Source organism: Pelophylax lessonae (genome assembly GCF_965119305.1).
Source record: "Pelophylax lessonae genome assembly, chromosome: 1".
Taxonomy (NCBI): domain Eukaryota; kingdom Metazoa; phylum Chordata; class Amphibia; order Anura; family Ranidae; genus Pelophylax; species Pelophylax lessonae.
This window is the reverse complement of record NC_138768.1, coordinates 195,529,435-195,541,453: the sequence shown is the minus strand read 5'-3', so window position 1 is coordinate 195,541,453 and position 12,019 is coordinate 195,529,435. Positions and strand designations below refer to the sequence as shown.

Here is a 12,019-nt window from a genome sequence, read left to right as displayed (position 1 = left end):
TGCCATTGCTTCATCCTGGTGGTGTCCAAGGATTAGAAGGGAGAGACCCACATCAAGTGCGGGGACCCTAATCTCATTATCTGGAGATGCCCCCCTGGAGGTGGCCCTTAGATAGCCCTACTTAAATATAGAGATCCATTGGAATATACCTCTAATACAGTGGTTCTCAACTCCGGTCCTCGGGACCCACCAACAGGCCAGGTTTGCAAGATAACTAAATTACATCACAGGTGATCTCATTTGCTGCTCAGTGATTGCAGTATTCTAGTCTGCATCCCCCAAGGTAATACTTAAAATCTGGCCTGTTAGTGGGTCCCGAGGACCGGAATTGAGAACCACTGCTCTAATACATGCTTTGTCAGAGGAAGGGATTAAACGATGCCTATTTCAACATCAATTTATTTGAGTTTATCCCCTTTTCTTTACTATTTCGGCCTTTTTGCCTATTTAGATTTGTATTGAATCATTTATTGAGTCAATTTTATACATTTTCCCTATCTTCTTTATTATTATTTTTTAGGTAATTGGCTACCTGTATCCCTTCCCACAGGACATATCTATTGCCCAAAATCTGGGGTTATCCATATTTTGGGAATACAGTAAAACCTTGGATTGAGAGTAACTTGGTTAGAGAGTGTTTTGCAAGACAAGCTACATTTTTTTTTTATTTTTTATTTTCTTTGGTTTACAAACTTTTATTCAGGGTGTAAAAAAAAAGATGTCTTGATATACAGTACAAGTAGCGTCAAGTCACAACTGAGTATAAAAGAGAAGAGGGGTGCCTCTAAGTGTAGCAATAATGTTACATTTAGTGAAGGTACAACATTTAGCAACTCACATGGTTGATGATTAAAACAGGCACATCTAAGTATGCAATGAAAATCTCACGGTAAGAAACAATGATATGAACTGATATATAACTGCTTACCAACTTTTTAATAAAATGTATAATTTTTTAATATGATTCCCTGATTGCTATTGTGCTACATGGCTCTTGTAGGTTTGGATATCATCCCATGGGCTGGTAGGCAAAGAATCCTATGACTGTATCTCCGCCTCTACCTCTCCCTTGCTTTCCTCTTTATGTATATGAATGATGAAAATATGGTACAATCAACCCCTCCTTTGAATTATAGGTAAATTATTATGGTCAATTTTGATAATGCTATATTTCTCTGATCATCATTTTTGAGGTATCCTCCAAAGAATATATGGGGTTCATTACTCATATTCTTACTAGGTGATTTAAGGGTTAAGGTTGGGTGTTTTTTTTTTTTTTACTCTTTCCCCCTCTATGATTCCTGAAGGTCTCTTTTCTCTTGCTCTCTTTGGTTACAGTAAACGCCTAAGATATAATAAGCACAATACGATGTGTGGTCCTGAAGAAGCGGTTGACCCCACGAAACGCATATACCATTCATCTTTACATGTATATCGAATACCCTTGTAATCTGGAATTATCAAGAGGTTTTTCTATGTATAATTGTTGTTTTTGACAAAAAATAGCATTGTCTATAACTTTAGAATTTTGTACAATAATAAAAAATCATACTTTTATATTTCTTTTTCCATTTTTTTTGGTCTAATTTGGCATATACAGTTCCAATGTTCCATATTTTATCCCAAAGTTAGCAGCTTATAGTGCTCCCTTTAAGGGACCTAAAACTGACAGCCTGAAATGCTGTCCCCTGCTAGAGTTCCTTTATTCCTTGAAGTCCTCCTTAGCTCCATTGGGTGTGGCCCCCTTCTTCAGTTTTAACCCAGGAGAATTTCACCACAATAATGCATGATTTCATGGGTCAAAAGGCAACTTTGCTGACTCTGACTACAGAATACATAAAATGTACTACTAAGTTTTCCCTGCCAGATTATTATCTGTCGTGCCTGCAGCCTTAGTGGCCTCTGAGCTGTGGAGGCTCTATCTCACAAAGAATCTCAAAAATCTTTGCTGGATGATGGTGTCCCTGAGTAATTTCAGGCAGATGCCTAAGACTGTTAAAACATATCTGATGCACTGCAACTCACAGAGGTACTTTATAGAGACAGGGAAACTCCCAATAAACTATTCACACCTCCCAAAAGTTTTGCAGTCCAATACTCATTTGAGGAGTCCTTTTTTAAGAAGTAGGCTATTCCTATGGTTGATCAAACATTGGGCTATCTTAATAAAGCACTGATGATTCCTGCAAAGGATCGATCAGTTTTAAAGATCCCATAGATACCATCACATACCTGTTTAGGGGGCAAAGCAGTGAGAGGGATTCTCTTACACCTCAGTTCAAACACCCCTAGAATTAAGACACAGAATGAAAGTGCAAAGAGTGGCATAGGTGCCAAGAGTTCAGTCCACAGGTGCTCACTTCTTGTAGATGATTTAGAAGGAAGGTGCTCATGCATACTGCAGAGGAGTTCACCAAGGAGTTGGGTGAGGGTGCTACCAGGAAACAGACTGTACCAGCAGCTGGCAGAAACACCAGAACCCACAACAAGCTGGAAGACAGTAGGCAAGAATCAATCATGGTCAGGAGGCAGGCCAAAGTCACATCAGGATATCAGAAGAATCATAGTCAGAAGGTAAGCCAATGTCAAACCAGGAAATGAACAGTCATGGTCAGGAGGCTTATGGTACTGTGTTGGCTGATACTAGAAGGAGGCATCTATGTATGCAGTGGCGCAGTGAATAGAGGCCAGAGAGAAATTCTGGGGAGTGATTGTTGCTAGTGGGCTTTTTTTTAATTGGAGATAATGTTCCAGTTTCTACTGGCCAGGCCAGTTTCCACCGTAGGCTCCCCCTGTGCTACATTTTTCAAATTTTCTACATTGAAAGCCATTTCTGAAAAACTTAACTTTTTGCAAGACAGAGTCCTCAGCCAAGTTTGTATTAGTTCTGGGTATCCCACGGCTCACCCTAATCTGTTCTACAAATAATAAAAACCACAAGACACTATCTGCCTGCTCACTGTGTGAAAGAATAAGAGGAATACTGTGTATCTGGCTGAAAATACTGTGTGTCTAGCTGCTTTGCAAAAATTTGGGATCAGAATCTGGGTTAATCAGACGGACCAGTCCGACATCTGCACTTCACAAGTCTATAGCAGTGATATCATTCCTTAATGATCTTCCCCTGGACCAGAGCACTGTTACATGAGAGGGGTTATATAATCAGAGATCTAAGGAGCAGGGATCACTGAGTGATGAATATTATTGGTTCCTGGGGAAGGGCTTTTCACAGACACTGTTTTTCCCTAATTAGTCCTCTAATGGTCCTTTCACACTTGTGCATTCCGCTAATAAGTGGTAAATAACATTTTTAAAACTGAACATTACCCCAATGCACAGGAAACACATGCACTACAGTGTATTGTGGTGTAATTCAATTTTACCAGCACCCCAAAGCTTTATCACAGTAGTGGCCAATGTACCCACACTGCAGGGCATTGCAACGCACATGTGGTGTGTTGAGGTGTGTTCTGTTACAAAAAAAATCTATATTTTGGCCCATACACACTTTTTCATTGTGGTAACATACATAACTGCTTTACGATGCTATGCACAATACTCTATTGTGTTAGAAAAAAACAGGTAATGTGTATTTTTAGGCATGCTAGGGTGAGTTGGCAGACTATTCATTTTAAATGGACTGTCTTAACACAAATCACATTAATGTGTGACATAAAAAGAGTGTCAAACAGACCTCTGATGTCTCCCTTGGTGCTGGAGAAAGAAATCAAAGACATAGAGTCCACCGTCTCCTTCACCTCCCTTGGCAGACAGCACCAGGGCCACTGATAAGGCAGCCCTTTACTGGGTCAGGGCTCTATCAGTTTAAAAGGGGGGTCCAGGCATCTGCTAAGCAGGAGGGCCAGCTGTACTGCTTTATTGCAAACACCCATCCTCTTCTGCCTCCCCCCTGCAGGTGTGCTGCAGGGGGATCGGTTCTAGCATCTGTTCCCCCTTTTTCCCACAGCTTTCCTCCTCTCCTCTCCCGGCAGAAGCTACTGTGGGCACACAGGGGATATTTCAGGATGAAGAGCAGATGGGGGGAATGGTAAATATGACCTATTTACCAGCTCTTTCCTTTGTGGAATGAACACAGTGAGCAATTGGTACCGATCCCCAGGGCCGAAACTAGAGAGGGGGGGGGGCATGTGCACCAGGTGCTGCATTGAGAGGGGTTGCTGCTGGGGGGTGTCAGCATCCAGGAAATGGTCAGAAGGCAGTGAGAGCTGGGACAGCGTGGCTACATCTGCAGCAAAGCCTGCCATGGGGGCATCATTAATTCGGACATGGAAAAGAAGAGTGCGGACAAAGACTGGCAGGTGCTGGCTCCTTTCCAACCAAAGACTCACCCCTGTTGTTGATAGCAGGGATGAGGCACTAGTTGTTGGATGCCAGCATGCCAGCTCCTAGCAACCAATGCAAAAACAGGCCATTGGTCCGTTTACATCTGTTTAGGCCTGCTTCCTGAATGGGCACGGATATAAACATATGATCATCCATTTACATTTGTTTATCTGTCAACAGATGGATGAAAAACGGACAGATGGAATTCTCATGTGAAAGGACCCTAAGACTCGGTCCACACTAGCGCGACTTGTCAGGCGACTTGTCAGCCTGACAAGTCGCGCTCCCTCGTGGTCCATTGACCGCTACAGGACCCGTTCTAATAGGAGCAACACAAGTCGCTCCAACTTAGAAAAAGGGTCCTGTACTACTTCGGGGCGACCTTGGAGCGACTTGCATAGACTTCCATTATGTGAAGTCCATGCAAGTCGCTCCGAAGTCGTGGTGCATGAGAATGCACAAGTCGCCCCCAAAGTAGTACAGAGTCGTGTCGCCCCAGTGTGAACCATAGCTTAGGTGAGTATTTTTCTTTATTTAAACCCCTAAACTTAACCAGCAGTTAACACGTGCAGTGCAGCAGGGCATTTTGCCTAATTCCCAGAGTTCAGCCAGAAAGCATTACTAGTCTTCTGTATTTTTTCTTTCAAACTCCAAATGTAGAAGGTGGAAAATCATGAAACTCAAAGAATAAGTTCTGGCGCTACTCCAAAGTTGTAATCTCCTGAGATATCCTTATACAGAGAATGCACAGTTGCATGTAAAAAAGAATGTCTATAACAGCGCAGAGGTTCCGGTCTAGGAACGCGGCCGCACACCGGACCGTGCGAGCCCCCCCACTTTTGACCTGTTCCTTTCTTCCATCTGCCAGCCCCACTCTTTTTTATCAGCTGCCAGGCCCCCAGGACCAACACCAGGGATTCCTATCACAAGCAGCCAGGAGACACAGAGGCTTCAAGGATCGGTAGGACGATTTATTTTAACATATTGTTTTCACCATTGTGGATCAATTCATTAAATCTTTATTAGACTGTCCATCTGAGTCTCCATTGGGGTCATTTGTCAGCAATATGCAATTTGTGCATTCTGCTGAACTGGTTATTTTAGTTTATATAATGTTGGTTTTCAGAGTGAAGTAGTTTAAATTCTCAAAAGCCTTAATTTCAAGCAATGTATATACTTGTAATAAATATAAAGGATAAAAAGTAACCTCACTAGAATACACCAAAATTAGAATGTTGGTACATTTACTATGCTCAGTTCACAAAGCTAACACAATGGGAAGTCCAAAATAGATTGGAAATTACAACCAAATGACTGAAAATTTATATTCGAATCCTGGTATTAACGATTTGTGAATTGAGCCTGTTATCATCACGTTATAATATTAATAATAATAATAGTAATCATCATAATTAGTATCATAATAACAATAATAATACTGTTACCATCTTACGTTCAGCAAAAAGGTTTACACAGTGGGAAATTTTAAAAACAGCATGGGGTTAACTTACTAAAGAAGTAGAGGTTGTTAACTCAGCAAAGTGAATTTTTGTAGGGTTGTGTTTAGCTGGCAGCCATGATGGTCACAGAATCCACAAGCTCCGTTCTGAGCCCTTCTGGAAAGCAGCACCACAGCAAACACTGACCCATGCTCTCTGTCGGCTTTGCCAGGATTACTTTCTAAAGCCACCACCACTATGCAGAAGTAGAGGAAGACCAAGTTCTGAAGAATTTTTTTTTTTAACAGAACAGAAGGGAGCTGAGGAGATTACAAGATGGTGCTGATTCATGCACCGCTTCCCTCCTGAAGACCTCGTCACACAGCTCCAGACTGGGAAGCTCACCACAGTTGGCACCCAACCCTGAGCACTACCTTTCTTCTGATGAGTCTACCTACAGATACACTATTTTGTCAAAAGTATTGGGACACCTGCCTTTACACGCACATGAAGTTTAATGGCATCCCAGTCTTAAGCTGGCCATACACTAGCCGAAATATCGGGCAAACTCATTTTCGAAAAATGAAAAATTGGCCCGTGAGAGCAGACGATCGTGCCATTGTGTAATGATTGAATTTCTAATGATAAATCGTTCAATGGACATAAATAAATCAGTTTTTCATTCAGTTTGTCACATATGCCTAGTGCAAACAGGTCGGCCGAGAAACACATTAACCTTTCAATTTATCGTTTGTTTATCGTTCGGTCGGCGGACTTTCAAAACTGTTCCTTAGATTTTTCGGCTCTAAAAAGTTTAAAACGATTTTCTATTGGTGCCCATTAACTGGACGTAAAACCAACAATTGGACCAAATGACAGATTTTTGAACGATCTTTCGGCTAGTGTATGACCAGCATTAGTCCGTAGGGTTCAATATTGAGATGGCCCACTCTTTGCCGCTATAACAGCTTCAACTCTTCTGGGAAGGCTTTAGGAGTGTGCCTATGGGAATGTTTGACCATTCTTCCAGAAGCGCATTTGTGAGGTCAGGCGCTGATGTTGGACGAGAAGGCCTGGCTCGCAGTCTCCTCTCTAATTCATCCCATATATGTTCTATTGGGTTGAGGTCAGGACCAGTCAAGTTACTCCACCCGAAACCCGTTCATCTATGTCTTTATGGACCTTGCTTTGTGCACTGGTCCACATCATTTGGTGGAGGGGGGATTATGGTGTGGGGTCGTTTTTCAGGGGTTGGCCTTGGCCCTTAGTTCCAGAGAAGGGAACTCTTAGGGCATCAGCATACCAAGACATTTTGGACAATTTCATGTTCCCAACTTTGTGGAAACAGTTTGGTGATGGCCCCTTCCTGTTCCAACATGAGTGTGCACCAGTGCACAAAGCAAGGCCCATAAAGACATGGATGATGCGAGTCTGGGGTGGAGTAAATTAACTGGCCTGCACAGAGTCCTGACCTCAACTGATAGAACACCTTTGAGATGAATTAGAGCGGAGACCGTGAGCCAGGCCTTCTCGTCTATCAGTGCCTGATCTCACAAATACGCTTCTGGAAGAATCATCAAACATTCCCATAAACCTTGTGGACAGCCTTCCCAGATGAGTTGAAGCTGTTAAAGCTGCAAAGGGTGGGCCAACTCAACATTGAACCCTACAGACTAAGACTGGGTTGTCATTAAAGTTCATGTGTGTGTAAAGGCAAGTGTCCCAATATTTTTGACATTATAGTGTACTTTTGCTATACACAGCCCTTCTAAAACAAAGTGAATCTTCAATATGCAAAGTAAATGTTAGTAAATTAGGGGAAGATAGGCCAAATTAATGAAATTAAAATATAACAGATGTGTGCTAGTACATGATTGTTTCATGTTAAAGTGAGCATAGCTTTTGTATTGTCTCTATAAGGTAACCAATGATATGATAGATATGTCACACACAGACTAGAAATAGGGACTCCTGGTTATAGCAGAAAGTAAACTGGTTAGGAGTCCTGATTTGATGCTAATATGGTGTCTATTGCATTGACATTTAACCACTTGCCGACTGCCTAACGCCGATCTACGTCGGCAGTCAGCCCCTCACAGGCAAAGTGACGTAGGGCTACGTCACTAGCTTGTGAGGGTCTAGGGAGCGAGCGCGCGCCCCCGGAGGCGCGCTCCCACTCCCGCGTGGTCACGGACTCCCCCGCGCGTGTGACCAGCGGACCCGATGTCCGCCGGTCACTCGGCGATCGGCGGGGGAGAGGGAGAAAGGCAGGCAGCTTGTGTAAACAAGCCACCTGTCATTCTCCTCGGTGTAAAGACACTGATCACACGGATCTACTATGTAGATCCGTTGATCAGTGTCCTTACAGCTGAAGCCACAGCCAATCACAGTAGAAAGCACGCCCCTAGGGACACACAAAGCCCCTCCCTCCCAAATAAAGTTAACCCCTTCACTACCAGTGTATTTTTACAGTAACAGTGCATATGTATAGCACTGATTACTGTAGAAATGTCACTGGTAACCCCAAAAGTGTCAAAAATGTCAGTCAAGGGTCCGATCTGTCCGCCACAATGTTGCAGTCCCGCAAAAAAAATCGCAGATCGCCGCCATTACGCGTTAAAAAAAAAAACAACAAAAATGACAAAAATCTTTCCCTTTGTTAGTAAACGCGATAACTTTTGCGCAAACCAATCAAAATACGCTTTTTGCGATTTTTTTTTACCAAACATAGGTAGCATAAAACAAATTGGCCGAAAATATTAAAAAATTTTGATTTTTACATTTTTTTTGGGGGAATTTCATATAAAAAAAAAGGGAAAAATATTGCTATTTTTGCAAAATATACGCTCTTTTTTTGTTTATAGCGCGTGATCAAAAAATCGCACAGGTGATCAAATACCGCCAAAAGAAAGCTCTGTTTGTGGGAAAAAAAGGACGCCAAATTCGTTTAGGTACAGCGTCGCACGACCGCGCAATTGTCCGTTAAAGTCACGCAGTGCCGAATCGCAAAATACCCTCTGGTCGTTTAGCAGCCAAATCCTCCGGGGCTTAAGTGGTTAATTCATGTTAAAGTGAGCATAGCTTTTGTATTGTCTCTATAAGGTAACCGATGATATGATAGATATGTCACACACAGACTATGAATAGGGACTCCTGGTTATAGCAGAAAGTAAACTCCTGGTTAGGAGTCCTGGTTTGATGCTAATATGGTGTCTATTGCATTGACATTTAATAAGATGTATTTTTACTTACTACCTGATTTAGTTATACGTGTTTAACTGATTGTCTGTGTATTATGTTACCTTGCATCTTCTCAATAAAACATTATTTGATTATAAAAAAGTGAACATAGCTTCACCTTTACCATTACCTTTACCTTTACCATTACCATTACCATTTACCAACCTTCATTTTGCTAAATGAACAGTCTCTACTCCTTTAGTAAGTTAATGCCATAATATACATACAAACCTATGGAGCCTATTCACTACAAATGACTATTTACATACAAAAAAATGTTAATAAAATTATTTAGTATAAAAACAAAATCATTTAATCAGGTCATCAAGCCAGTTTGTAGCATACCTATAAAAAGATATGAGACAGTCCATGATATTTTCAGGACATGTCATTGTATGTGCACAGCTGAGACTGGACTAGTCATTGTCATCCTGGGAAGTGAGTCGCTTTATGTTTTCCTATAAAAACAGAATATTACCAGAATTGGTTTCTCCATTTCCTTACCTGTTCAGCTTGTAATATTGGCCATCCCATGAATACTTTTAGACAGCGTGATGTTCTCTCCTTCTTTCCTGCAGAGGAATGCTGGCGTCCTCTCGTTGCTACAGTAACTATAATGCAGCTGCTATCTCTGGGTATCTAAGCAACGTGTCAACAAACCTGATGAAACCATGTCCTTGTGAAAAGGCCAGCAAGCTGCTAAACAAATTATGACACTTAGCCTGTGCTAAATAGAAACAGCAGTAATGCAATTCAATAACAATTGACTTATACACTGTATATTACAACATGCCATTAAAAAAATATAAATTAAAGTAGAAGTATCACAGTGTTTCACCACTTCAGCTCCAGAAGTTTTACACCCTTAATGACCAGGCCATTTTTTGAGATTCGGCACTACGTTGCTTTAACTGACAATTGCGCAGTCGTGCGACACTGTACCCAAATACAACTGATGTCCTTTTTTCCCCCACAAATAGAGCTTTCTTTTGGTGGTATTTGATCACCTCTGTGGTTTTTAGATTTTGCGCTATAAACAAAAAAAAAAAAGAGACAATTTTGAAAAAAACACAATATTTTTTACTTTCTGCTGTAAAACATTCCCAATAAAAAAAATTGATAAAATCAAATTTTTTTTATCAGTTTAGGACAATTTGTAGTCTGATACATATTTTTGGTAAAAAAAAATCCCAAAAAGCGTATTTTAATTGGTTTGTGCAAAACTTATAGCGTTTACAAACTACGGGATAGATTTTTGGACTTTTTATTTATTTATTTATTTTTTTATCAGTAATGGCAGCGATCAGCGATTTTTAGCAGGACTGCGACATTGCGACGGACAGATCGAACACCTAACTGACATTTTTAACACTTTTTGGGGACAAGTGACATTAAAGCGGAAGTATCTTCGCTTTTTTACCTTTTACCTACAGGTACGCCTATAATACGGCTTACATGTAGGTAAAATTAATATCTCCTAAACCTGCAAGGTTTAGGAGATGTTCGCCCTGCCTGCAGACACTGAAACCAGCGGCGCATGCGCTCTGAAGGTCCGGCAAACTCTCGCGCGCAAGCCGCCGAACCCGGAAGAGACGCAGAGGGAACATGACAGCTCCCTCAGTGGTGTCCGGGCGACCGTGTTGGGGCTTCGTTTTAAGGTAAGTATTTCATAATGAGCTAGTATGCGATGTATACTAGCTCATTATGCCTTTGTTCTGCAGTGTTTGTTTTTTTCTCTTTTTTTTTTCGGTGAGGATACAACCGCTTTAATACAGTAATCAGTGCTAAATATTATGCACTGTTACTGTATAAATGACACTGGCAGGGAAGGGGTTAACACTGTGGGTGATCAAGGGGTTAAGTGTATGCCTAATAGTGCTTACTAACTGTGTGGGGGGATGGGTTGGACAGAGGCAGAGAGAGATCGGTGATTCAGCTTAGCTGAATCACACAATCTTTCACTGGCCCTCTGAGTGAAAAGCTGCCTGCTTTGTTTACATAAGTAGGTGGCTCTTCTGTCATTCTAGCCGAAGATTGCAGGAGGCTGGCGGTGAAAACCCCCAAAACATTATATATTTTATGAAAGCAGACACCCTGGGGAATAAAATAGTGGTAGTTCCAATTTTTTATATGTAGCACCCTCCTAGGTAGGTGCTAGGTGGGGTTTGTTTTGATCCTGTAGCAGAGCAGTAGTTTTTTGCCTCCGTCCCTATGTATCTAAAATGGGGGAAATTGCTTGGTGCCTCGGGCCAAGAAGTGGGGTGGGACTTTTACGGGCAAGTGAGTTACATACAATTTATAAAAAGTAATCAGAAATATTTATTTATATACAATGTTAGGATACAATTATTTGTACTTATATCCAGTGCATAAGTGTTTGGGTTATAGACCCAAAGTGTGTTTAGAGGAAGGTAAAGTTTTGGAAAATATCCGTGACATAGGTGAAAAAGGGGTGACTTTTGTTTTTGGACGTTGTTCTCTGTTTTTTCCAGGCTTGTTGCTTGGAAAAATCTGTTCACAGAGTTCCAACTATAGGTCCAAAGCGTGTTTATCCAACGCGTTTCGGCTACTGTGTAGCCTTTTTCAAGGATTATATGGTTATCACCAGTTCTGTGGAGATAGTGATAATATTATTTTTATCCTTTATATATATTTATTAGTATATTTATTGTTTATTTATTTGTATATACATACTTTCTCTGTCTATTCTTGCGAGCCTCTTTTGTGTCTGGATGAGTTCGCAGCAGGAACCACTATGGTGCAGCCTGAGGAATATATATGTATACATTATGTATAATGTATTTGGTAAGTTTCTATAGATTTGAATTATATGTCTAGCAACTTACTATATGGTGGTCTTCCAATGTTCTTATGGTTTTTAAGTGCAAGGGTTGGTATCCTATTCTTTGCTGAATAGATCTAAGGATACATATATATGATATCAATGATTGTGTCGGGTATGGGAGTAGGTTTTTTGGTTAGTTTCTAGGTTACTT

The 12,019-nt window shown here is 41.1% G+C and overlaps 1 protein-coding gene across 1 annotated transcript in view; it reads right to left on the bottom strand.

Annotated features, from left to right (window-relative positions):
• ZNF475 (zinc finger protein 475) overlaps positions 1 to 9,592 on the bottom strand; it is a 46,878-nt gene extending 37,286 nt beyond the window's left edge. The window contains exon 1 of the mRNA XM_082243361.1: positions 9,528 to 9,592. Coding sequence (XP_082099487.1) covers positions 9,528 to 9,557 — 30 coding nt within the window. The 5' untranslated portion in view covers positions 9,558 to 9,592. The remainder of the gene's footprint in view (positions 1 to 9,527) is intronic.
• Between the last annotated feature and the right edge of the window lie 2,427 nt (positions 9,593 to 12,019).